At 48.7% G+C, this 25,117-nt stretch overlaps 1 protein-coding gene across 4 annotated transcripts in view; it reads right to left on the bottom strand.

Annotated features, from left to right (window-relative positions):
- Positions 1–25,117, bottom strand: part of RUSC2 (RUN and SH3 domain containing 2) — a 46,556-nt gene that overhangs the window by 5,639 nt on the left and 15,800 nt on the right. For 2 of the 4 annotated variants that reach the window (XM_026039814.1, XM_026039820.1), the window contains 6 exons: positions 8,465–10,543; positions 5,019–5,789; positions 4,333–4,533; positions 3,027–3,170; positions 2,265–2,341; positions 22–196 (listed from right to left, as the gene is read on the bottom strand). In XM_026039814.1, the coding sequence (XP_025895599.1) occupies positions 22–196; positions 2,265–2,341; positions 3,027–3,170; positions 4,333–4,533; positions 5,019–5,789; positions 8,465–10,436 (3,340 nt within the window). In that variant the 5' untranslated portion in view covers positions 10,437–10,543. The remainder of the gene's footprint in view (positions 1–21; positions 197–2,264; positions 2,342–3,026; positions 3,171–4,332; positions 4,534–5,018; positions 5,790–8,464; positions 10,544–25,117) is intronic. The other 2 variants (XM_026039828.1, XM_026039837.1) reach the window with 2 other exon arrangements.

Genomic DNA, 25,117 nt, shown 5'->3' with positions numbered 1-25,117 from the left:
ATCGTCGCCCTGTCTCCATACCCAGCTGAGTAGATGCCTCCACCACGCTCCAGGGGATGTTCCTCCTCTGGCCAATGATCATGTCCAGGACATAAGCCTTGAGCCCATCACTCAGGATGTCCCGGACAGCAGGACATAGATATTTCAAGATGAGATGCCCCACGTTGGGGCTCACAGAGCTGTTCCCAAGCTTGGCCTAAGGGAAAAGATGGAAGAGGGAAATGATGGTAACTGTACTGTGGAGTACTGACATATGCAAACAGTCTAGCCCCATTTGCCTACTACAGACACTCAACAGGCCAATATGTAGGCCACAATGAAACTAAGAAGCTGGCTCTTCCCCTTCACTTCTGCTGCCTCACACACATACAGCCCTCTTCTGGACCTTTCCCTGCAGTGTCTACTCCAGTCTGAGATAAGACAACAGCTTGGTAAGAGGATATCCTGGTTAGAAAGGATGTCTTTAGTTCTCACTATAGCATATAGAGCAGGAAAATACAGCAAGGCTGTTCTGCAGGAGCTGTGTTGCTGTAAAAGCTTTTCTTGATACTATTTTAGAAGCAGGAAGCAGCAAGTGGAACTTCCAGCACTGAGGAGTTAAGGAACACTTGACTCAGTGACATGCCAAGCTATAATTCATAGGGATTACTATAAATAAACAGGGTGGAGGCAAAATGACTGGACAGGGCCTAGGCTGAGGTGAGGAAGCATCTAAGAGGCCAGCATCAGCAGAACAGGGACACAATCTGCTGCATGCAGTCCTCAAGTGGTCAAGGGGTCCATCAAAAAGGGTCAGCCCCAGGCCTTGCACATCATTCAGTTGGGCTGAGAGCACAGGTTTTACCAGCTGAGCTGGAATTACACCGTCAGGCTGGCACAGGTCCACAGAGGCCCTGAACTGAGGCTGAACTTCTGGGTCAGGAATAATCCTGCGAAATTCATTGTGTATGAGAACATCAGGCATGGGTGCTGCCTTCTGACAGATGAATGCTCAGGCCTTGGCACACTGGGGCATAATGAGACCCCGTATGAAAACATGTGGAGGCTGGAAGTACATCACTGTCTGCCAATAAAGTAATAGAAAAACGGTGCAATTCTTCCTCAGATCAACACTGCAAGCCTAGGATATTCACAGTGAAGTTGTAAGAAACTGTGGAAATACAGTCAGAAAATCCAAACAGCTTCAGTTTTGCTACACAACAATCTCTGCAACAGAGATGATTGTCAATAGGTGGCTTCTGAGATAACATTGAAGGGGTTTGGAATCTATCCCTGTCAAGTTTCTCCTTGGGAGATGGCACTCCAGGGCAGCTGTCACATCTAAACAGTTTAACATTGCTGTCTTAAGAGTCCCTGTGAGTGAAGCAGAATATTCGTCTTTGAAAGGAGGCACTACAGCCACGCTGCCTGTCACAGGACTGAAAAAGAATGGCTGGTACAGGCAGAAGTGAGGTTGTTCTGCTTGTGTTATTCCAGAAACGGGAGACAAAGGGAGCACAAACCAGGGACAGCCTGGCTCACAGGCAGTCTAGATGCACTCTGAAGCTAGAGATCTTGTGGCAAGGGCCACAGGGGACACCCTCCTGTTCCAGATGTCCCATGACTAGCACGGAGTGTTGCTCCATTCTATCCCGGCCCCATAACAAAAGAAATTCTGATACAGAGGTAGAGCAAAGACTGTGGCAAACTCAGCTACTGCGGCACCTGTCTGCTGAAGGCATCTCAAGGGTTCTCTCACAGAACCAACACAGATTTTCCCAGGAAAGGTGTCAAAGAAGGACACCAATAAACAAGGACAGAAGTACATTTTACAAGAGTAGCTGTATTGCCTCAGACCAGAGGTCCAGATGGCCTGGTGTCCTCTCATTAAGGGCCTCATACAAGTATGTAAGAAAAAGCCAAACCAGAGCAACAAATAAAAGATTTCTCTTTAACACTGCCCCAGTCTACAACTGCTTTCAGCTCAGAGACTGTTAAGCTGGACATGGTTCCTATGTGTTTAGCAGACCTACTGAATTTCTCTTTCCTGTATTGGTCCAGTGTTCCCTTAAACCCATGTAGCACCTCCAGCATCATGCTACAAATATCAGCACAGATTTACTATCTGCATGATGTACCACCACCTTTGTTTGTTCTACACTTAGTGCTACTAGAGTCATTTGATGCCCCATAGATTTTGTGCTGGAAGAGAATGGAAAGCCAATCTCTATTCACCCTCCCTGTCACTCATGACAGTGAGAAGCTGTAGAGAAAGCAGCATTTACCTTCACCCCTGGATCTCTGCTGGTTCCAAAGTGAGCCACAATCAGGTCAACGGCAGTGTTGATTGCCTTCACCAAACCTAGAATACAAAGGCATGGTCAGAAAGCTGCCTGGGAGGCCTCTAGGATGGACCCAAGCCAGACACTTCATGAAGAAATCAAGCAGGAGCATTTCCAAGATCAGCTTATGTCTCCTCTTGTCCAAAAACATGCAGAGCCTCTCCTAACTCCAAAACTAGATTGATAGTAGAGATGACTTTTAAAAGTATCTGAAACATAAGACACCGTCGAGATTTCCAAGGGAATGAGAAATCATTTCCCATGCACCATCCCTTGTAGGAGCAGAGACAAGTCCAAGGCACGGTGTCCTTCAGTGCTTTGATCCTGCATGGAGACAAAGCAGGAGCCATGCATTTGGCAAGCTATGCAATAACTTTCAGGAATAAGCCAACAGTGGGTCATCTGACAGCTGAATCAACACGATACAAGAACAGAATCGAATAGGGGGCAAGGCTGATATGAGTGGTTGCCAACAGATTTGGTAAAAGCATAGGAACCCTTCTGTACCTCCCTTCTCTCTGATATGACACAGAGGTATATGGCAATAATTTCATACCCAAAGCTGCCTCTACACCCAGTATGACACCAAGAGCAAAGAACAAGAAAATAAACCATCATGTCTATTCAGAGATGAGATAAGGCAGAGATGAGCACTGCTCTGCCACCCTGGACTCCTCCACTCCCAAACAAGAGGCACGGACTCACCCTTCTTCTGCAGCAAGTCGATGGAGATAGACTCTGTGTTGCCATCTGGGGACAGGCAGAACTCAGCAGGGGGCTTTTCTGCTAGTGAGAAGTAGTCAGGGAAGAAGTCAGTGTAGGTGAGCTGGAGTTGCCTCATAGACTGTCCTGCAGAGCCAAGAGAGGGAGGAGAAAGATCAGCCCTAAGCCCTTATGCCAAAGGCTCTCCTACACTGGTGCTTTTCTCAGTGGCACCTGCACCCGTGTCAACAGGAGCCCTCACATTAGCCTGCCCCAGCCCGAGACTCCTCTGCAAGGCTGCAGGTTTGTAACTGCCCCAGGAGTGTTTTTCAAAACAAGCTCTACAGTTCAGCCCCAACACCTGCGTTCAGTTTGGCAGGGGACAGCTTCACTGGAAGATGCTGTGGAAGGTTTACAGTCATTGGCTGCTGATGATGAAAACCTCACTGCACCAGACTCGCAGGACAGCTGTACAGACAGTCTCAACAAGATGGAACTGGGTCAAAAGCAGAGCACAAGGAGTATCTCTATTCATCACATGCAGGCAGCCACAGACAGTAAGCAATGTGCCTTCTGCCTATCCTTTGGGATCGTCTCTCTCCGTCTCCAAAGGCAGACTTTGCAGGAGCACTTTCATATGCTAGATTTCCATCTGGATGATTCCTGATGAAGGAGACATGGAGGAACTGCTGGGGTGGCAGTGCGAGTTGTTGAGTTTTAGGGAACTCGCTTCACCATGTAGAGCTGACCTCAAGAACACTCCCTTCCACAGCCAGACCACAGGGCTCTTCCCAGAGAACTCACAAAGGTTCATTCAGAAGCATTTTGCTCCTCACAACCCCTCCTGCAGAGTTTTTGGAGGATGGGGAAAACCTTAATGGCAGAGCATGAAGGAGAGGACAGAACCCCACACTACTGCCAGCCACCCCATGAGAGCTCAAGCTCAGCACACAGCATGCTGCCAGGGTTGGGGCAGGTGGACTGACACCCTGGGACACTCGGACATTACATCTCCAAGGGCTGAAAAATGGGCTACAAGCTGGACACAGTCCAGGACCACTTGCTGAGGTCTGAGTTGGCTCTTGGGACATTCCTTTTCCCCATGACCTTCAATCTGACTACTTTCAGCTCACACAGCCTGCACCCATCAACGAGCCCAATCTTCACTCTCTTCTTTTACTCCTCAGCCCCCGCTGTCACCAGTCACAACATCCTTCTCTGAGCAGACAGAGCAAACATGAGGCCTGGGATGTTGAACCTGAGTCCCAAGGCAACCCCCAGATAGCCCCAGCAAAGAGGTGGTGCCCACCGTTCAGCCTGCAGTGGAACTGGCTGGTGTTGAGAGCGCCAGGGAACTCAAAGATGGGGTTGCCCCGGTTCAGCCGGGGCTCCTGCTGCCTCTTGTCTAGGCTGCCCGCTAAGCCAGGCAGCCCTGAAACACGGTCCAGGCCCAGGGGGTTCCTCCGCCTGTACTCCCGCCACTTCAGCGCTTGAGGGGACAGGTGGTTGGCTAGAACAGCACAGGCAGCGCGCACCACGCGGGAAGACGGGAACAGCCGAGGGGAAACGGAGACAGGACGAGGAGAAAGGACAGAGAAAGAGACACCAAGTTAGTTACAGTCCAGCAGCATTTTAGGATGTTAACATGTATATGTGACAGACAAAGGGAGGCCGCAGCTGAGTGGCCTCATAGCTGTGGGCACAGAAGGAGCACGCTTTGGGCTGCAAGCACCTGGTATAGGGAGCTGTGGGAGTGGCAGCCCCATGCTGCCTTCTCCAGAGAGACAGCACAAAAATCAGGATTGGAGGGTCATGCTCTCGGCATGTGACCTCCTTTTGCAGGCAGAATGATGATAGGACTGTAGAGCACTGCAGTCCCAGAGGCAACTTCACCCTAGGCTGTGGCTACGTAGGAGGGGGGTACTACAGAAAAGCCCCACAGACAGGGTGCGGGAGCTCTCCCAGCCTGGCATGGCCTGGTGGATGGGTACCTACCATTGAGGGCTCGCATGCCCATGCTGCTCAGGGAACTAGAACTGCTGGTCTCGCTGCCACTCCTCCAGTGGGGCTCTGCATGGCCTCCCCCTCTGCTCATGGCCATACCGCCTGCCGAGAGGGGCAGGAGGGATCCGCTGTGCAGTCGGTACTCAGAGAGTGGCAGGCTTGGCTCCAGGGGTGCCTCCTTCTTGGGAACTGGCTTGGGCTTCTCCTTTTGCCTCAGGGCATCACCTTTGGTGGCTTGGGTGGATTTCCTGGCACTGACAGCTGGGGAAGACCTCGTGGGAAGCAGGCTGGCAGAGATGGGACAGGACCTGCTCCTGGGAGGCTGGCTCTCTCCAGCTCTCTCTGCACCGGGCGAGGAAGAGGAGTCCACACTCTGGAAGAAAGGCACGTTGCATCGCACAGGAGAGTAGCTCCCCAAGGGGGATGGCCGGGTTGTCTCAGGGGCAGGCTTCTTAATGCAGCCATCGCTGAGAGATGCAGCTCCATCCGCTGAGCGCTGGGTCAGGAGCGCGCTGGGAGCTTGGCTTCCCACCGCTCCCGTCTGCTCCGACGAGGCCTGGGAATTGGAGGCCTGCTGGCTGGAAGGCCGGTTGCTAGCCAAAGTGTAGAGCTGAGAAAGGCTAGAGGCAAAATGGCTGTGCAGGGCACGTGCCTTGGGTGGCTTGTTGAAATGGTGCTGGAAAACAAAGGGCTGGATGGGCAGGGTCGTGGGACGCTGGTCCTTGCTGTAGCGCACCACAGGTTTGCTGTCTGTGCCACCACCTTTGGGGAGAGAAAAAGGGGACCAAGTGTGAGGGTGGGCAGAGGAACAATCACCACGAGCCAGGCAGATGGAGCCTGGACAAGCATGGAATGTGCTCTCAGCTGTGGGAGGAAGAGGATGGACCAGAAGAGTAAGCAGAGTGGTTCATTTTGGAACCAGCCACATACACCATGAACTAGCAAGGCAGAGACAGGGGACCCACACGTGGCGTGCCCAGCTGCCTGGGAGAGCAGGTGGCTGCACTGGGACTTCTCTCCTTGCAGAGTCACCAGCTCCACACACTGTGCTCCTCCTTGCTCGTCTCTACCCAATTCCCCATGAGAGCGCAGGCAACAAAACCTCAGTGCAGCTCTGCGCCCAGAAGCCACAGCCCCACGCACCCATCCTTGCCCTGCCTCCGTACAGGGTCAACACACCGTGGTCCAGCACTCAGCACAGTGTATTTAATATCCCAAAGGACTATTCCCTCCCACACATGCTGAGGACTCACCCAACCCGGCACAAGTGTCCCAAGTAACAGCACCCACCTCACACTCAGCGCTGCTGGAAAGGCCCGTGGCTCCCCGGCCAGATCTTTCCCTTCTGCCTCACTCCTCTTTCCTCTTTAACAGTTCCCTTTCCGAGCACACAGTTTCCTTCCTCCCTCTGCCTGGAGGAGAACCCAAGGAGGATGTTCCAAGCACCAGCGGTGGCAGGAAGGGAATTCCCCAGGGAAAATCAAGACTCCCCTCAGAAACAGAGGAATTTTCAACCCTGGAAAAGCCAAGTCTGCTCTAGCAAATGACAAACACAGATGTCCGAGAGGCTGGGCTGGGTTGTCCCCTGCCAGCACGTGCCTGCAGCTCCTGGTGGGGCCATTACAGCCATGGGGACACCGCTGAAGCGTGGCACACTGCACAGTGCACACACAGAGCACTGAATGCACACACAGGACTGGCTGGGACATGGTGTCCCTGCGTGGCACAGCAGGCTCTGGCCTGCGTCCTCTGCCCTTCCTCCAAAACCGCTTTTGGGCAGGGACCTGCCCTAAAAACAAAGGCAGGTCTACAGCATAAACCCGGGCACACAGAGGAGCTGAGGGCCTTCAGGACCTGCTCCAACAGAGCTGCAGGGCTACATGGCGGGTGTCAGATCCCCTTCCCTACAGCCAGCACTTGGCAGGGCAGCTCCATGGTCTGTCCATCTAGTCCCTTCTCAGATGTTCCAGGCTTCAGGCTGCTCTCCGCTCTGTCTCTCTCTGCTGCAGGCAGGGACTTTGGGCAGGACTCTGGGCAGCCTGTTCCAGGCTCTGTCACCCTTACAGTAAAGAAGTTCCTTCTCATATGGAGATGGAACTGTGTTTCAACTTACACCCATTACCCCTTATCCTGCCATTGGGCACCACTGAGAAGAGCTTGGCTCCTTCCTCCCTATATTCCCCCTTCAGGTACTTATACATGTTAATCATATGCCCTCTAAGACTTCTCTTCTCCAAGCTAAACAGGCTCAACTCACTCAGTCTCTCCTCATAGGAGAGATGTTCCAGTCCCTTATTCCTTTGCAAACCCAGGGCTGCTCCCACTGCTGCCTTCTCCCAGCAGAGACCTAGTCATTCCAAGCTGTCCTGCAGCAAGCACAGGTTCAAGGCTCAGTAAACAAAGAGGTCAAAACGCAACTCTTGCTCCAAAGGCTAAAATCTCTCCCACGCTTGTAGTGCAAAACACTGCCCTAGCAGCGAAAGAACTGTTCTTTCCATCTCTTGCTGGAAATGTTCATGTCATTAAATGGAAATAGTCCAGGTTCAGGCACAGCAGGGGCTGTCTAACATAGCAGTCTGGTCAGAGTGTGCTCAGCAGCTCATTTCTTTCCCGTGGTGCAGGTACAAGCACCGTCTGAGGCAGATGGTGATCTCCTGCTATGTTAGAGGAAGGGCCATTCCTGAGCCACCTCTAGGGCTGGCTCACAGCTCCCTCTCCAGGACACCTACTAGCAATTTCCACCAGTGTGGGAAGCACTTCATGTAAAGGGCTTTGCTGCAGAGGGAACTGCAATAATTATTCTGGTGACGGGCAAGCACTTCTCCATAGGAATCCTTGTTGTAATGCCATGCACTGTTGAGGATACAGCCAGGACATTCCAGGCTAATGGGACATCCTGGCTCATATTGTCAACCATGACAGATATTGTGTGAGCTTCCTGGAGCCTGCATTGAGAAGCAGATGTAGGCTACACTTTCTCCTCCCCTTTACATGGCTCCAAATAAGAAGAGCTAAATAATAACTAATTATTCCTTTCCCTGCCTCTGCTAAGAACCTGATTGTGCTGAGCACCTCAAGTCCCTGTCTTGGGAGCCAAAGGCAGTCCCCTAGGTACGGCGGGAGATCATTTCCAGGAAACAGAGTCAGAATATGACAGTTCTCCAAGAAGCTGCACAGATTCTAAGCGCTAATGCCACGTCCTCCCTTACATGGGATAGGAGGACTGTAAGGATCTCAAAAGGCGCTAGAAATACAAGGGCAAAACACTTGCACTGATCTGCATCTGAAATAAGCACAGGGTTTTACCCCACAGACGGATAGGCTATGGTTTGCCATTGCCACGCAGGTTCCTTTGTTGCTCCCCTCATGTCCCAAAGGGACCTTTTTTAAATTTTTTTTTTTCTAAAGTCTCCATTCTCTCTATTTTGGCTCCTTACCATCTGCTCGGACTCTAGTATCTCTTTGTCCTCGGCCACTGGCAGAGCTACGTGAGCAGCCAGCACTGGCCTCCGTGAGCAGGGAGAGAGAGGCTTGCTCACCTGCCCCATGCCCACCAGGGATGGTCTCATTCGAGCCCAAGTCTTTGGTGGAACACAAAGCCTGGCCATCTCCAAAGGTGGGATCCAAGCAGAAGCTCTCACAGCTCTGGTTCAGGCCATGGATGAAGGGCATGGGTGGAAGACTCTGGCTGCGGCGAGCTCTTTCTTCGAGGAAGGCTGGACAATCCCGCTGTGTCTCAGGAATAGGAGAGAACTCCAAGGAGGAATCGCCACTGGGCCGGAGGGGTGGAGAAGACCCATTCTTTTTCCTGCCTTTAGCCAGCTCAGCAAAAGATGTCACTCGCCTTGGAGGAGAACTCTGGATGGGTATTGCTGGACTCTCACTCAACTTAACGGGGCAGCTCACCATGCGCTCCAGAGAGCCCAGGCGGCTGCTGGGACTCCTGTCCAGGTTCTGATCATAGCTCCTGGAGCGCTGCCGGCCTGTGTTGAGGTTAGGTGGCGACACGTTCACGTAGACCTGACCCTCAATCATATTCTGTGTGGTTTCTCCCTTTGTCTCCACTTCACTGCATTCTGCATTGGTTTCTTCTTGTCTCAAGTCAGGCCTTCTAAACAGGTAGTATTCATTGGGTTGAGCTGGGCTACCTTTGGTGTGGTCTTCTGAGCAGCTAGTTATGGAAGACCCTGCTGGGCTGGGGGATGACTGGGAAGACAGGTCACATGTGACTAATTTATAATAATTCTGTGTGGCCACAACGAGCCGTGCTTGGCTCTGGAAGCAGGCAGTGAGATCTGAGCTCTCTGAAGTGCAAGGCTCACAGTGGAGGTGGTAGGAGTTGCAGTTAGCATCAAGGACAGGTGAGGAGGAGTGGTGACATCCACACACCTTCTCTGCACTCTCTGGATGATGCGATTCACAGGACATCTTGGATTCTGTGGGTGACGAATGCAAATCCAGGTAAAAAGCTCCCGTGTCTGAGTGGCTGCAGAAGGAGGAGTCACAGGACAGGTTGGCTGAATTCAAGTTAGACCGAGAATGGTCATTCATTTTGTTGTAGAGAGCACTGAAGTTTACCAGCACTCCATCAGAGCTGTTGCAGGAAGAGTCACTGATGTAGCCCATCTGCTGGTCAGCCACTTCTGACTGACTCGAGGAACTATAGCAGCGACAGTGCTGGAGCTCGGAGTTGGAACAGCTGCATGTCCGGCCGTGCAGAGCATCCTGATTCCTCAGCGCATCACCTGCGTTCTGGTTCCATTCCTGGTCACCACCATCAAGCGAGAAGCTGGAAGAGCTCCCACGACGGCAGCTGCATTCATCCAGCTCCATGTGTTCTGAGGCCTGGCGGCACCGGTTGACGTTGTTCCTCTTCTGGACATCATCACTGCTCATTTTGTCCTCTTGCCCATCCACCACACCAGATCGACTGGCCATGTTCCACTGTTTCACAATATGGTTGGAGTCGTGGAGGTGGAAAGGGGGCAAGGACAACTCGTGCAGGTGAAAGGGAGGTTTGCCAGACACAAGGGAATTGTGAAGGTGGAAAGATTTTTGACCCAAGTCATCCCCAAAGATGCTGAGGTCTTCACCCTCATTTAGCAGGAAAGGGTTGTGCCTCTTACTGACACCAGGCACAATCAAGTCCCTTGCTTTGCCTTCTTTCTTGTCTGAGGCCTCTGCTGAGGTTTCCGAGGTCTGGAGAAAACTGCTATACACCAAGGAGTCAGTCTGTGACAGGTCTCTGTCTGGAAGGACAGAGGTCCGTGTGATGCCTATCTCTGGCTGGCAGAAGGGGTTGGTCCTTTTGTTCACAGAGCAGCACTGTCTGTCAGGGACCTGGCAATGCACCAGGGGAATGTGATGGACAATCAGCGTCTCGCCAGTCAGCTTGGGTGGACTATCCATGGTGAGGAAAGCTCTTCAGGACATCAGTTAAGCTGGCACGACCCATGGACAGGTTAGGCTGTGCATGGGAAGCTGCGAGGACACTTCTCATGAGGGAATTCGGACACCTAAAAAGAGGAAAAAAATAAAAACAGAGGAAGTCACCTCTCAGGAAAGGCAGTAACAGTTTAAAGTATCCTTGGTTTCACTGAAGATTGCATGTCATGAGCAGACTAGGTTCTCTCTGCACAATTACTAAGGTCCTCAGCTCACTGTCTTCAGGGAAAGCATTGCAATGCAAGGCCAACACGTCCATCTCCAGACTCCTGGCACAACACTTGTGCTTCCAATCCCTCTCAAACCTCTTCAAAGACAATAAACTGATTTCAGTCAAGTGACCCAAGTGCTGCACAGGTCCCGTTCAGGACACTGCTCTGCAGCGCTGGTGGTGCTGAAAACTCTCAGGAAAGCAAGCAGGCAACACATACCTGCCTCTGAAAAGGGCAGTCTATCTTCTTGCACTGGATTCAGCATTTTTCCCTGCCTCTCAACATCATGAACTTTCCTTTAAGAATAAAACACTTGACTCTGTTGGAAGATCTTGCAGCATTAGAGATACAGAAGTCCCAGAGAAACTTAGCACGCAAGTGCCTCTCATGTTATGGGGAGCGGATAACTTTAGCGAGCCCTTGAGGAGCTACTGAAGGTTAAAGAGACCCCATACAGCACCTACTAACCCTTTGTGGATGACAGTCTTAGGGTGCCTGGCTCACAGTTTCCTGCCATTTTGTCAGATTATATGTAGTACTTATCTACTGTACTTCACAGAAGCATCAGTGCAGAAGTCCACAGTCCCAGCAGCCATGCAGAAAGGGCACTAGGAGCTCAGCTCCATCAGCGGTCAGTAAACAGCTGAGAAAGTGGTGTACCAGAATTTGACACTGGCAAGCAGGGAACATGTTCACCCCTCCTTGCCCAGCTGCCCCGGAGGCCAAAGAGCAAGTGCTCCCCAGAAAACCTGCCAGGTGTTTTCCCTTTTGCATCTCCTTCCACACTTCAGAGAAGCCAGAGCAGAAGAGTGCAAGGAAGAGCAGCTAAGGCAGAAAGAAGAGGGAGAAACCACAAAAGACAGTGTTAAACCAGGATGGTCTTGAGGGATTTGAGAATGACTACAGCTCTTAAAGATCATGCTCTCCTCCAAACTCTGGCTCTGCTCGTCAGCAATCCACAATCCATGTCTCACCTAAGCATCCTCAGTGCTCACAGCACCATGCTGTGATTCTGCTCTGGACACCAGGTCCCCTGCATCTGCTGCCATTACCAACCTCCAGACCTCGGGATGTACCATCCAGAATATCCAGGCCTTCACCTACCTTATCTCAGCATTTGTGACTATGGAAAGATATTGAATTTGGAGAAGAGCTACAAGGGCACATGAAAGCGCACAAGAGAAACCGAGAAAAGTAGGATAAGGGAAGTCAGAGCAGTGTAAACAATGTGACAGCTCTAGAGCGGGAAGATCAGGAGCTTCAACTCTTCCAGCTCACAGCAACTGAAAGAAGCTAAAATAAAGTTGATCAAAAGCACTTTCCTCCCACGCATAACAGTGCATCTCAGAAACATATGATGCGTTGGCAGGAAAAAAACTGAAAGGTGGAAATGGGCCTGGTGTTTACATTTACTCACTGATGAAAGAGTTAATGCTAATACTGGTGTTAGCAAGAAGACAAGCCTGTGGATCAGGCTAGACTCTACCAGAGATCAGCATGAGAGCCGCATGGGGGTCCCACATCCTCACTCCTCCTCCTGCTGGGATGTTTCACTTGGAATAAGGCTCTGAGGTGGAGAGGACACTTGGAGCACGTCCAGCTAGATTATCGTGTGATCCTAAGCTCCCACCAACTATAGATTCCTTAATGCCCATATAACCCTTCAGTCCCTTCAGTGACTCCTCTGACAAGCCTCTGGCTACCTTCCTGCATCCTCCGCTGCCACAGCTGAAAGGAACCAGCCAGTTGCCTGCTCTGATTCCCAGGAGATCTTTTACATGTGGGATTCCCAGGCTCACACTGCTCAAGAACCACCAGCAGCTCCTGGCTCTGCACCTAGCACACACAGCCCCTATTTATCCTATTCCTCCCCAGCAGGAAGGGAAGGTGCTCCCCCAGCACCTGCTTTTGCAGCTCCCTTCATGGCTGGTTGTAAGGTTCAGCCCACGTCTCTCTGCACGCGATTGCTGGGAACAGATCTGCAGCAGCAGCACCGAAACGCTGGCAAGCCTCGCTGAGCCACGCCGGCTCTGTCTGGGGCAGATGTTGCTGTGGGAGGACACGGCTCACGCGGGCACACGTTGACATTTGGCAGCAAAATGTCAGGGCTGACACGCAGCCCTTTCCCAGCTGTGTCTCCGGATCCCCGGCCGCACCGCGCGGCTCTGCCCGGTTCCGTGGCAGCGCGGGCTCCCCGGCTGCGCTCTGACTCGGATGCCCGCTCTGCCTGCGCTGCTCCCAGCACAGGGCTCCGGGGGCCAATGCTGCAGGAAACACGCGGCCAGCTCCGGATGGGAGTCACTCTAACAGCTGCCCTAGGGACATGCACGACTCCTTTTGTGTCCAACCTATCTGCTCCTCCTTTGGAATCCCTCTCCTGGCTTCCTGCTGTCTCAGTGACTGCAGGGAAGGCAGGCAGTTAACATTACTACTAAGGGATCTCCAACCTCCATTCCATACATCTCTGGCCATACCCTTCCTTGGTTTTCCCCAACCAGAATGACTGTAAAAAGATCCTCCCTCTCCTATTCATAGTTTGGAAGGCTGGGATTGACACTGGGGCTTAACATGCACCAGGCAGAACAGTGTCAGATTCTGCAGGCTTTGATGAGCCCTCTGTAAAGCCCTCGCATCCCTTTGCGAGGAATGATGCTCAGGAATGGGAGCGGGCAGTCTGATTTTTGCCAAATCACTTCAGTCTTCTCAGTTATCCCTTGTAATATGAGAAGTCCTGGATACCACAAGCCCCTTGCAATGTAAGTGCTGCATCCTCCCCAGTCCTCCACACACAAGAGCAAGCGTAAAGCCAGCGATGATCCCTGCTTAGGAAAGCGTGTCCCGGCAGCACGGGGCAGGAGCTGGCACATGGCTGCAGGCAGGCAGGGAGCACCACGACTCCAAACACCTCAGCACAGCAGCCTCTTCAACTGCAAACAGCATCATCCTTTACCTCCTGCCCCTGCAGCTTTGCAGGGAAGCTGCAGGAGCTCTCCGAGCTGGCTCCAGAGCAGCCTGCACGGCTCTGCTTCAATTAGGACATGGTTGGTGCAAATATCAGGCAGGCCTGTGAGTGCTGATGCATTAGGTGCAGCAGCCACATACCTCCTGTCATACCCTGCTATCCATTACTGCCCTCATGACACTTTTGGATCTCCATCATCGATGGCTTAATACCCCCCTCTGCTCAGTACTATGTCAGCTGCACGCATGATATGACCACGCTCAGGAGACAGTGAAGCAAGTTCCTCCTAAGATATAATGCAATAGCCATGCAGCCATTTAAGAGATAAATATGATTTAAATGCAAAAGGATACTCTACATGGCATAGAGGATGCACTGCCAGGGTGTGACCATCAGGAATGTCAACTGGAGGAGAAACTGCCTTTCTGGAGGCTGCCTTTTCTGAGCGGACTGCAGTTTCTGCAAACCCCAGCCGCTTCACCCGTGAAACTGAGTGCCCAACCTGAACCTTTCACCATGACAGTTCTTGCTAATGGATGAGGATTCAGTCTCATCAATGAACTGGCAAAAATTCTTTTGCATTGGAGCTGAACACTCTATTGAATGTTGTTCCATGGGAATCCCTCACTCCTAGAAGGCATTTGCATCAACATATCCAAAGAATCCAACACGGCCCTACTGTACAGGGACCAGCAGAAAGGCTGGAAAAAAAAAAGCTTATCTTTTTGCTCCATGAGGAGAAATAGATCTAGTTTACTCATTCTAGTTTATCTCAAGGCTAGAAGTTTGGGAGAAGAATCCAAACTGAAAGTCTAATCTTGAGGCCTTCCCCCGGACACCCGTTTGTGGGGATTGCAGGACCCAGATCGCACCGACACAGACACCAGTTTTTAGGATTCCAGTAATGCTGTTAGTCCCTGCTACAGCTTTGCTATCCCAAGGCTGCCAGAAAGCACTGAATGGTTTAAAACCATTAACAGGATAATTCCAGTGAGCTGGAGGGCATTCAGAGAACAGTCCAAATGAACAGCAAAGGGGCATGGAATGAGTGACTCGGGCACACGACTGAACTATCTGAGCAACAAAAACAGGGTCGATGTGAGGATTTGGGAAGCCCATGCTTTTGCTGGGTAGAATTAATCAGCGGTATTTGCTTTGGTATTTATTTCTTTCTAGCCAGCTAACATTGCCAAGTTCATACAAATTCATCATTAAATCATCCAGTACATTTAGGGAAAGAAAAGGTTTGAAAAGAAATACTAGTGATTTGTTTCTTCCCAAGCTTCCAGCCCTGCCTCTGGGAACATGAAGCCTAGTGAGGTTGGTCTTCTGATTCCCAGAGAGAACATGCAAGCACCTAATTTTAACAGGGAGCTGCTGCAAGGCAGGCTAAATATTTCCTAAATTTCTGCCTCAACTCAGCTCTGTCCCTCTGGTGGTCCTGAGCACGCCACAATTCCTGAAAAGATCATTTCCCTTTTCTTTCCATAGCTACGTGCTTCCTAAGCCAGATGATTTTCCAGAGGTTTCCAGGGCAGCTTGACAAGAAGCCCTGCCAAAATGTATCATTACATCCTAGAATTATATCGGATTACAAAGCGTTCAAAATGGAAACTTCAGTACGTGACAATCCATCACAGCCTCGGCGCACATGGCAGCAAGGAGCTGCTCAGGCCAGGGGTGAGAGCCTTGCCAACAGTAATGATCTGGGCAGCAAGTAAAGAAAAGCTGGACTGTGGATTCCTGACAAAAACACCGGTCTGCCTCCCAATCTGAAGTGCAGAAGCCCAAGTTGCTTCAGTGTTTTGATTTACAGAGACATTGGAGGCACGTGCTCAAGGAGCAAACCCATGCCAGCTACCTTGCTGGTTGGACAGTGGCCTGAGCAGCTTCTCCCGTTTCTGTGCTCTCCTGCTCCATGATTCACCACCTGGCACGTGGCACTCGGCAGCAGCCGGTTATAGGCTGTGACTCACAGGCATCCGCCAAGATAGGCTGGGCTTGAGCTCTGCTCCTTCTCTCCATCAAGCCTCTGTCCCAACCCCCATCTTATACGCTCCCAGTGACCATATGCAAATCCAAAGAGAAGAAAAGGACTTTGATGTTTCCAGCTGCTAATATCACACTTAGATTACTGCTGAACTAAACTGCAAATTCAGTGAATCCTTTCTTATCACAGACACTTGAGTAGTAGCGGCAGCAGCAGCTGCTATAGGATGAACTGCGTTTCTATAGCACCTTTCTGTCTGAGTGCTTTGAAAGCAAGCTAGAAATTTCATAGGAACAGGAATCACTTCTTTTCTGAAACACTGACCTGTCTTAATGCTGGAGTCCAGCTGCTCTATGATTCCCAGAGCACCTATGGACCCCATGTAGATAAGAAAAGTCCAGTAAGAAAATGAAACAGCTGGTCAGGATCCAGCTAAGATGCCAAGTCTTACTCCTCTTTACCACAGGACTTCATTATCTGCAACATGGAGCCTAAAGGGAACAGGGCCCTGCCACCTAACTCCCCTGCCCCCTTTTCAGTGACACTTCGTAATACCAGGGGACATACAGGCCAAATCTCTCAATGAAGGGTCACAGATGACTCCTGCTGGGGCCATGAGGACTTCCCCCAAAACATTTCCTGCAAGCCAGCTCCAGCCAACTTGGCGCTGCCCTGACCCTGCCAAAAGAGAGCTCCTGCTCATCTGAGGCTTAGGTGAGGAGAATTTCAGAACCAGGTTTCACCTGCATGAAACAGAACAAATGAGCTGGTTCATCTCAGATAGTTTTAGATCCTCTGACACCTTCACGACTTGAAGAGCGTGAGCTAAACCCTAAAGGGAACAAACAAGGCCTGTCTTTGAAGTAAACAAGATCATACCCCAGCACAGGCCAGCGCACCCACAGAAACCTCAGCCACTCCTGAGCTGCCTCTATTTCCTGCTGCCTGTGTTTACTGCCGCTTGCTCTATACCCAGATTAGAGCCGGCAAGTCGTCCCTATCCAGCCCACGCCTTGCAAGAACCATGGCTGCAAAACCATCTTCAAGCCTCACTGCAAGGGGAAAAGTTCAGAGGATCACTGAAGAAAGCTCTAGAAATAAACAACTCAGTGTTAAAATAACTGGGATATGGAGATCTTAAAATCACGCCTACTTTTTTCTTTTCTTTTCCAGACCAAAGCTTCACATACACAATATTCAAATATTCACTCATTACCAAGTGAAAAAGAGCCATTTCGGGGAAGGCAGGTTACAAATACATCACCTGATGTAGCAACGTGTACAAGGATAGGACAGGCAGTAAAGGTGAATGCTACTTTCAGCTAAGAGTAAAGGAAAAGCTTAGGAGGACCAAACTATTAAAATAATTAAGGAACCATCCGACCCCGCAATAACACTGTAAATAACCACACAGAACCTTTAGATGGATGAATCCATGGATTGGAATGGATTTTAAGAAACAAATCAACCCTCTCCCCAGCCAAACCATGGCCATAAAAACACCCGAGTATGATAATTTTCAGACCAGGACTAGGTAGTCATGTCCTAGCTAGTGTGTTGCTGGGAGCAGCAACACAAACGGGGCATAACTTAGAAGGGATGAACATCAGCTCTGCCAGACAGCCAGATTACCTGCATTCATAGAGCTATGTTGATTTTTAAATGACACAATCCTACATGAAATTTAATATATATTGGGCATAACAAGATCAGGAGCCCCAAAAACAAACACAAATGGAAAAATGCCCAGCAGATAGGTTGGTTTTACTAGATGTTCCTCTTTACAATGCTCATCTAAATGGCTTTTCAAACAGCAGCTACATCTTTTTGCCAAGACTGCAGAAAACTTTGACCTTTCCCATATCTAAGAAGCTCTGCCAAGATCAGAAGCAATAACAGGATACACAGGAAGAACTTTTTTTTCTCTCTGCAAAGTAGGGATTTTGCAATAAACAATTCAATGGTCTGGAAGAAAGCAGAACCCTGATGCTGCAATGACAGGATGGCAATCAGGATGGCCAAGTAACAGTCCAATAAGAGCAACATCAGAGACTGATGCATCACATCCAGCCCATCCTGAGAAGAATTTCAGGACAATACATATTTTTGTGGCTGACACCCAACTGCTCTTGGTTCACAGGCTGCATTGGAGCCTTTCCAGCAGTTGGCTGGAACGTTCAGGTTCAAGGAGGGAAATAGTTTGTCTGATTGTTGAGATGGGCTAATTTTGACTCTATTCTGGAGCAAGTACTTGAACAATCAGGCCTTGTGTCATCAACCACGTCTAAATGCTGTCTGGCATTTCAGTAAGAGTTCAGGATGGGAAAAAGAAAGGGAAAATGATTCCCAATATAAAGGGACTAGAAGCTTCTGATTTGGGAACAAATCCTGGGACCAGCCTTAGGGTGAGACTGCCTAAGAGCAGAAATGGCTGTTTGCACTACATGGCAACACTTGATGTGATCTCTCTGGCCAAAACAAATCTGTTGAGAAAGGCGTTTTCAAGAAAGAAAATCTTGGGCAACTGTTGCCCAACTAGTTCAGAAGAAGGAGGAAGTCATGGCCAGAAGGGCATATTTAGCTTTTGTGGATTAATAGCTATAGTGAAGTTTTGATAGCCACAGAGAAGCACAGAAGTCTGGATTGGATCAGATGGTCAATGAAGCCCAGTCCTTCGTCTTTGCCAGAAGAGAGCTCAGATGTTCTGCATCAGACGGGCCTACCTGGGCAAATGAGTGACTGGCTGCTCCATTCTCCCCTCTCACAAGCACCTTCCTCCCCAGCAGGACAGTTTACATCTAGAAGCAGATTTTATAACCCTTCCATATGAAGCTTGGTACCTAGAAAATTCCAGTGTTCTATATTCTTGACATCCCTTACGGAGTCCATTTTTTGTCTGAATTCTCACAGCTCTAGGGTCTTGCAACTTCCCAAGCCAGTAAGTTCACAGCAAATCTCATGCCAAAGGGGCAGCTTTCTGTCAGGTCTTTTGAACACGTCAACTTTTGGTGTCGTTGTTTGTCCTTGCGTTAAGGCAGCGAAAATATTATTTTCTGTACTATATTTGCATCCCTACTAACCAGCCCCAGGCTTCTTATTCTGTTCTGTTTGGAGCTTCCCCTGGTCCTTGGTCCTGCCATCCACCTCTGACAAGCTTCTTAACATGCATCTGCTTGTGTGTGTGCAACATGGACACATGTGGCAGGTGGAAAGTGGACAACTCAGCAGAACTCAGAGGACCTGCATAAATCTGCAGCATTAATTTACATAACAGAATATTTTTCCATGTAACACAACTAGTAAAAGGCCTGTAAAGCCAAGCAGACACAACTAATGATTACACATACTTCTGAGTAGAAGCAGCCCTCACTGGGGATGGCAACCCCAAACAAAGCCTTTCTGTAAAAGCTTTAGTAAGGACAGTGATCAGCTGCAGATGAGACCTTTATTTTAGGATACACTCTAGAAGATGGCTTATGTGCTAATTAGGCTTGGAATAACCAGGCTCAACTGAATATTAAGGGTCTAACTAACTAAATCTGATAACACTGGATTAACCAAGGTCTTCTGCTGTGGAAAGTCTTGCTGTGCTGCCGAGTGGGCACAGACCTCATCTACAGGAGAAAGTAGAGTGGCAAACTGGGATGGCCCTTGGCTCTGTACTGCAGGAGCAGTTCAGGGACCCTGGAGACACGCTGCTACTACTAGAGAGATGACTGCTCTGCTCCTAATCCCTTCAAGAATGTTAGTGAGGATTCAGGAAGGTACCTCAAGAATGGAGATTCCCAGTCCCTCCTGACAAGGAAACACCCACATTAGGGCACACTGTGTCCTTTTTGTAGTGGATGTTTAAGAGAAAAGAACAAGGATGTACAACAGAGGCGCAGGAAGACTGTCTTTCCCAAGCCCTTACACAGAGATTGCCTTCGACTCAACCATGAGATTTCAAAATTTTACAATTTTTGTTCTGAATAGGTACAATAAATACATCAGATAGACTTGTAATCTTGTCTATTCAATAGACTTGTAATCAAGACTTTGGAAAATATGGCTGGACTTCGACATCCATGAACCAATTAATTGCAGTATGTGAAAATTATTCCCATATGAGTTTCAAATAATCCTCCTTAATTTCCTAGAAAATTTCCATGTTATAAACTAAGCAGTGCATAAATCATTGTCCTCTCTCTTGAACATTCATTATTTCACATTATGATTCCTAAGTTTCCCCTTTAACACAAATAATTCCATTTTCTTCTGTGTTCCCTCTTACAAGAGTTTTCCAGGATCTCATGCAGTTTCTTGGATAGTTTCTTAATTTTCTCCCACTCTGCAGCCATCCTTCTGAGCTGGGATAACTAATGGCACACACTCTCCCAATGAAAAGTGGGAGGTTCCCACTTTTATGTATTGACATTAGAAGACTCAGTGACACCATTTTCCGTTTAATTTCTTATGTAGCCAAACACCCAAATTCAGACATTCACCAAGAAAAGTCCTCATGGAGATGGCAAGACACACATCCAGGTATTCTTCGGAGCTTAATGGCAGCTGATAGCAAGGTGTCCTTGTGTGAATATCCTCCCTAACTTCGTTAGTCAGTTGTTTTCTTAGTGTAAGATTAAGCTCCTAAGCCTCACAGTCTTTACAAGAAGATTAGCCTGGAATGAAACGAGATGATTTTTCTTATGTATCTGTCCTCTGGGGAGAAGAGTTTCTTTTCACTGTTTGTGCAGTGTGAGGCTTGTGGGGGTTTTGCCCTGTCAGCTTGCACTGAGTCTTCAGGCAGGAAAAGGAGAAGAGGCTTCCCTGTCCTCAGGCAATATCTTTGTGGACCACCCAAAAGATAGGAAGGTCAATGACTAAGGTCTGGGCTGAAAGATACGAACTTACCTCATTAAATGAGTGGGGTCTGGTGACCTGACTCCACAAGAGAAGGAAGGAAAGAAAGAAGCTTCCCCTCTCTTTCAGTTGAGAAGATCAATAGATTTTTTTTTTTTTTTAATTTTTAATTTTTAATTTTTTTTTTTTTTTTTTGGTGTGTGGGTTTGTTTTTCTTTTTTTTTTTTTTTCCTCCCCTCTCAACCTCAACTTGTCCTCGGTGGGAGCATGCAACATGCCAGGAGTCTAAACTCTGCCTGTGCAATACCTTGTGGCAAAGAGACAAGTCACTTCTCAGCATCTTCAGGACCGAAACAAATGCACTGCTTCGGTTAGGAGTGTTTCTCCATCCTGTAATGCCCCATCAGTATCAGCAGCAAAAACCCTAGCAGAGGTCAGCGTTATGGGGAAGGAAGTGTTCTTTGATGTGGTTAAAGCTTATGCAAGTCAGCAGCATGTGAAAGAGAAACCCCAATAAATCACTGACTAGTAGTATCGGTTCCTCAATGAGGCACATCAAGGCCTAACCTGAAAGACACACAATTACTGTGGTGCCACCATAGCACTTCAACCACCCTTCACACCTTCCTCAGACAGTTCTTCCTCTGCATGCCTTTTACCAAGGATGTAGTCCTACCTCACTAAGGTCTAGAGACCTTTACAAACATCTGAGGCCCCTCTGCAGAGTCTTATGTTTCCTTTGCCTCCAACCCTCCCTGACAGGCAGCTAACGTAAAAGAAAATAGGAAGGGAAAGCACACGGGAAAAAAATGCTCTGATGCTTACTGTAATAAGATGCACTCACCACCTTCATAGCACTTTATAAATATAATAATTATAAATAGAAAATGCCTGCAGAAATAAAAATGAGACACAGGGCATGGAGCATGAGGCGAGCAGAAGAGATCTGGGTAAGGAGGATGAGCTCTTCAGCGGCCATTTCAAGCACTGTGACCTGCAGCAGGAGCACAAGCCCTCCTGGTGGGTCAAGTTAGACGCCAGGGGAAAGAAAGAGAATAGTTTGTTGGCAATAAAGAAGAGTTAAGCTTAGATGTGTGCTGAAATCCACTTGCTGTTCTTCCAAAGAGCCAAGCGAGAAATACTGTTCACATTAAGCCACATTCAACCTATAACTCCCTTAAAAGTGATTACAAATATTCTCATGCTAACAAGCGCTGAAGGAGTGGACAGCCACAATCCAGGGTAGATGGGGTCGTTCCAGGCAAGGATCACCAGATGTATCTAAGCAAACCCAGACTTCTTCTGCATGGGCTAGTAATATCTTGGGACCACAAATATGAATTATTTCCATGTCTATTGGATCTTTCCATGTTTGGGCTTAGGATTTTACCACCTGAGTTACTGGGAAGGGTCTGAGGGCTGCACTACATGCACAAATGCAGTGCAAGCAGGCACTGGAAGTCGCCTGACTACAAAGAACAGCAACTTGCAGCAGCACCACGCTCGAAACAGGCCACTCGCCTGTTTGGAGAAGGACATCTGTAAGGACAGCTATGCTGAGCACTGCTGCTGCTGCCTGAGCTGCCCGGAACACACTGGCAGGGCAGCGTGATGCTCTTTGCCGGGGGAAACCCAGGGAGGGGGGAAAAGAAGGTGGCCTCTAAACAATTTAGGCAGGATTGGAATTGCTAGGCAAAAAACGAGGTTAAGAAATCATGTGGTTACTCCTGCACCAATGCAGACAGAGCAGAGCAGAAAAGCCTGCCCACTGAGAGCATTTAGGTCACACTTTTCCAGAAGCAATTGCAGCTGGCACCAGTTTACAAAGAATCGAGCGCAGATCTGGACTTAAAACAAGCTAATATGTGATGAGCCCTCACTAATGTGATGAGCCCAAGTTTGCAAGAGCAAGGACTCCCTTTTCCCTTCAAGGGTAACACCTGAAGATCCCAATCCCTGAGGGTTGGAGAGGGCCAAGGGAGAGGCTGTAATTGGCACGAGCAGAGCCTGTGTTAGCCACCACTCAGCAGCACAAAATATTCCCCAGGGTGGACTGCATCAGTCTCATTAATTCCAAACACCACTGAATTACTGGAATTCTCACGCAGAACTCATTTTCCTGCAGCTGTATGCCCATTTTTCTGGCACTAGTATTGAGTGGACTTGCTGGACAGGATCACAGACCCAGAGTTCAGCCCTTTGCACATTCGGGAACCCAGGGGAACGCAGGCTGCCCCAGTGCCCCCCACTCTTCCTCAGGAGAGGACAGTCAAGTCGGAGGTAACCTTGGTTCCAGGAGGAGTTTCAGGTGGTCTGCTGTATCTATGCAGCATGTATAATGTATATGTATGTATATATGCATGGTCTCTCTCCCAGCGGCTCAAACTCAGAGTGTGAGCCTGAGTGCAATCACATTACCAGGGTGGCTCTGCCTCCTGTTAGTGCCACCTGGCTGGCAGTATCCTGTGTCACTTCACCTGTGACATAATCCAATCAACCCCAATCTTTGCCACTGAGCCAAACACTCCCATTTACTAGACTTAAAATGACCACAGTCTTTCCCTTCTCTGTCTAAACAGTCACTTAAACTTGGCCTCTGCCTCTTTGTGCTCCGTTAAGCTCCCCTCAGTAGCTGCTTTGCCTCTCAGATTTCCAATGTAGACAATGTTTTGAGCCAAGGCTGTTTCTTACATTGCTCTGGGTAGGACCTGAACCACTGACTAAAGCCTTGACCTTTCCTGCTTGATATTAATCTATCATGATATTAATATATCATGCACAAAACTCCCAGCAGCACATTGCACCTGAACAACCAGCAGCAGGCTTGCCCAGTTAGAAATATTCACATGCATTTGATGGATAGAAAATTCCATTACTTACAAATTCCCATTGCTAAATCACAGCCCTGTTGGAGAGAGGAAAGGTTTGTGGACAAACCTGCCCTTACTCTCATCTTTAGAGGTATGGCCCTGCTTTGACCCTCATCTTTCAGAAAAGAAACACTAAAATAATTTCCATGAAGAGAAAAAACATGGAGCGGACACATATATGTCCCCAGCTCCTTGAAGCCTTATCTCACAGCCTCTTGCATAGACTTGGAATTGGGTTAAACTTCTAGATCTTTTGGACCTACAGACTGGATGGGGAGTCTCTGCTCAATCTGCCAGAATCACTTTATCCCCCCAAATCTTTTCAGTCAGGACTGCCATTCAGTTCCACAGCTGACAGGGGCACATCTCCATCTGAGCTCCTCAGTGTCTCCAAGCCCCCAGCACCTCTCACTTCTTATTTGTTTTTGTCAGGTCACGTCACCGCTCAGGTCCATGAGAACTTTGCCTACAGAGATATCCGCCAGCTTCACTGATGCAGAAGTGACTTGGACTGAATGATCTCAAGCTAATCCAGTTTACATTAAACAGAAGGATTAAAAAAAAGAAAGAGAGCAGCTCTAATGAAGCCTTTTTTTATTTTAAAAGAGCAGTTATAAAGAAAACAGTGATAAAGCCAAAGAAAATGAAGAGCTTGAGAAAAAAATACAGAAGACGTTTTGAATGTAACACCATAAGTAATCTGGAATCCATATGCCAAGGGAAGTGAGAAAATTTGGAGAGTAGGGATCCTGAATAACCTGAAAGACCACACCAGGAAGAATAATAGGGGTAAGTAGAGCAGTTAAGAAACACTGGAAAAAGAAGTTTTTCATCCAAAAAATTCCACCTTATGACATCATGGGAAGGGATACAGAAAAGACTGCAAAGGTCAAGCACTGTTAAATTTTGCTAAACAAGTTCTCCCGCCACATAAACAAAAAGAAAACAAGGAGGGAGGAATTGGGCCAACTGTTCAGTGAGGAAAGGTAGAACAAAAAGACAGATCTAGATATGACGCAAACAGCTAAGCTCTTTGATGATGTTTCATCAAGAATAAAAATATGGAAGCTGGGACAATGACAGGCAATGTAAGGAAAAAAGGATACAGAAAAGGATTATTTGAAATGGAAGTAAGAATATTCAAGAACACGGATGAACTCAAGTTGGAAGGACAAGACATTCTTGATCCAAGAAGCAATGAGGGAATTGTTGCATGATCACAGCTGGCATCAGGGTTTTTGATAAAAATATCCATGAGGAAAATGGGAGGAAGGGGGAAAGGCATGTGAGTGGTGAATAATAGGGGTAAAGCCAGTACCTGTACTGAAAGAGAGGGCAGCGACCCATGCTAGAATAGATTTACTGGCCTGCCCTTAATACTATGAAAGGCTACATAAGAATAATGAGCCAGGGAAATAAATGAAAAAAGAGGTAACACACAACATGGGTTGGCCAAAGTTGGGTTACTGCCTGGCTGCCAGGACCGGTTCCAGAGTGAGATCCTGACTCACCAGGACTACCAAACTTAAAGCAAATTAAGATCTTTGGCACAGGGTATTTTGTCTTTGTTCCTGCTACAGCCTCAGGTGCCCTGATGAGCAATAATCAAGCCAAGTGCAGGCCAGCTGTGAGCCCACTCCATACGCCCCTGGGCACCTGCACTTTCTGCAGAGCAGGTCCAGGCCCATCCCAGGGATCCTTTCCCTCGGCATTTCGGATCAAGGCAGCAAAGACAACACAGAAGAGCAATTTTATCCCCTTCCTGCCAA

The sequence above is a fragment of the Nothoprocta perdicaria genome, unplaced genomic scaffold (assembly GCF_003342845.1).
Source record: "Nothoprocta perdicaria isolate Ctin4 unplaced genomic scaffold, notPer1 scaffold_10, whole genome shotgun sequence".
In the NCBI taxonomy this organism is placed as follows: domain Eukaryota; kingdom Metazoa; phylum Chordata; class Aves; order Tinamiformes; family Tinamidae; genus Nothoprocta; species Nothoprocta perdicaria.
Note: the sequence above shows the minus strand (reverse complement) of the source record. Positions and strands in the feature narration are given on the sequence as shown.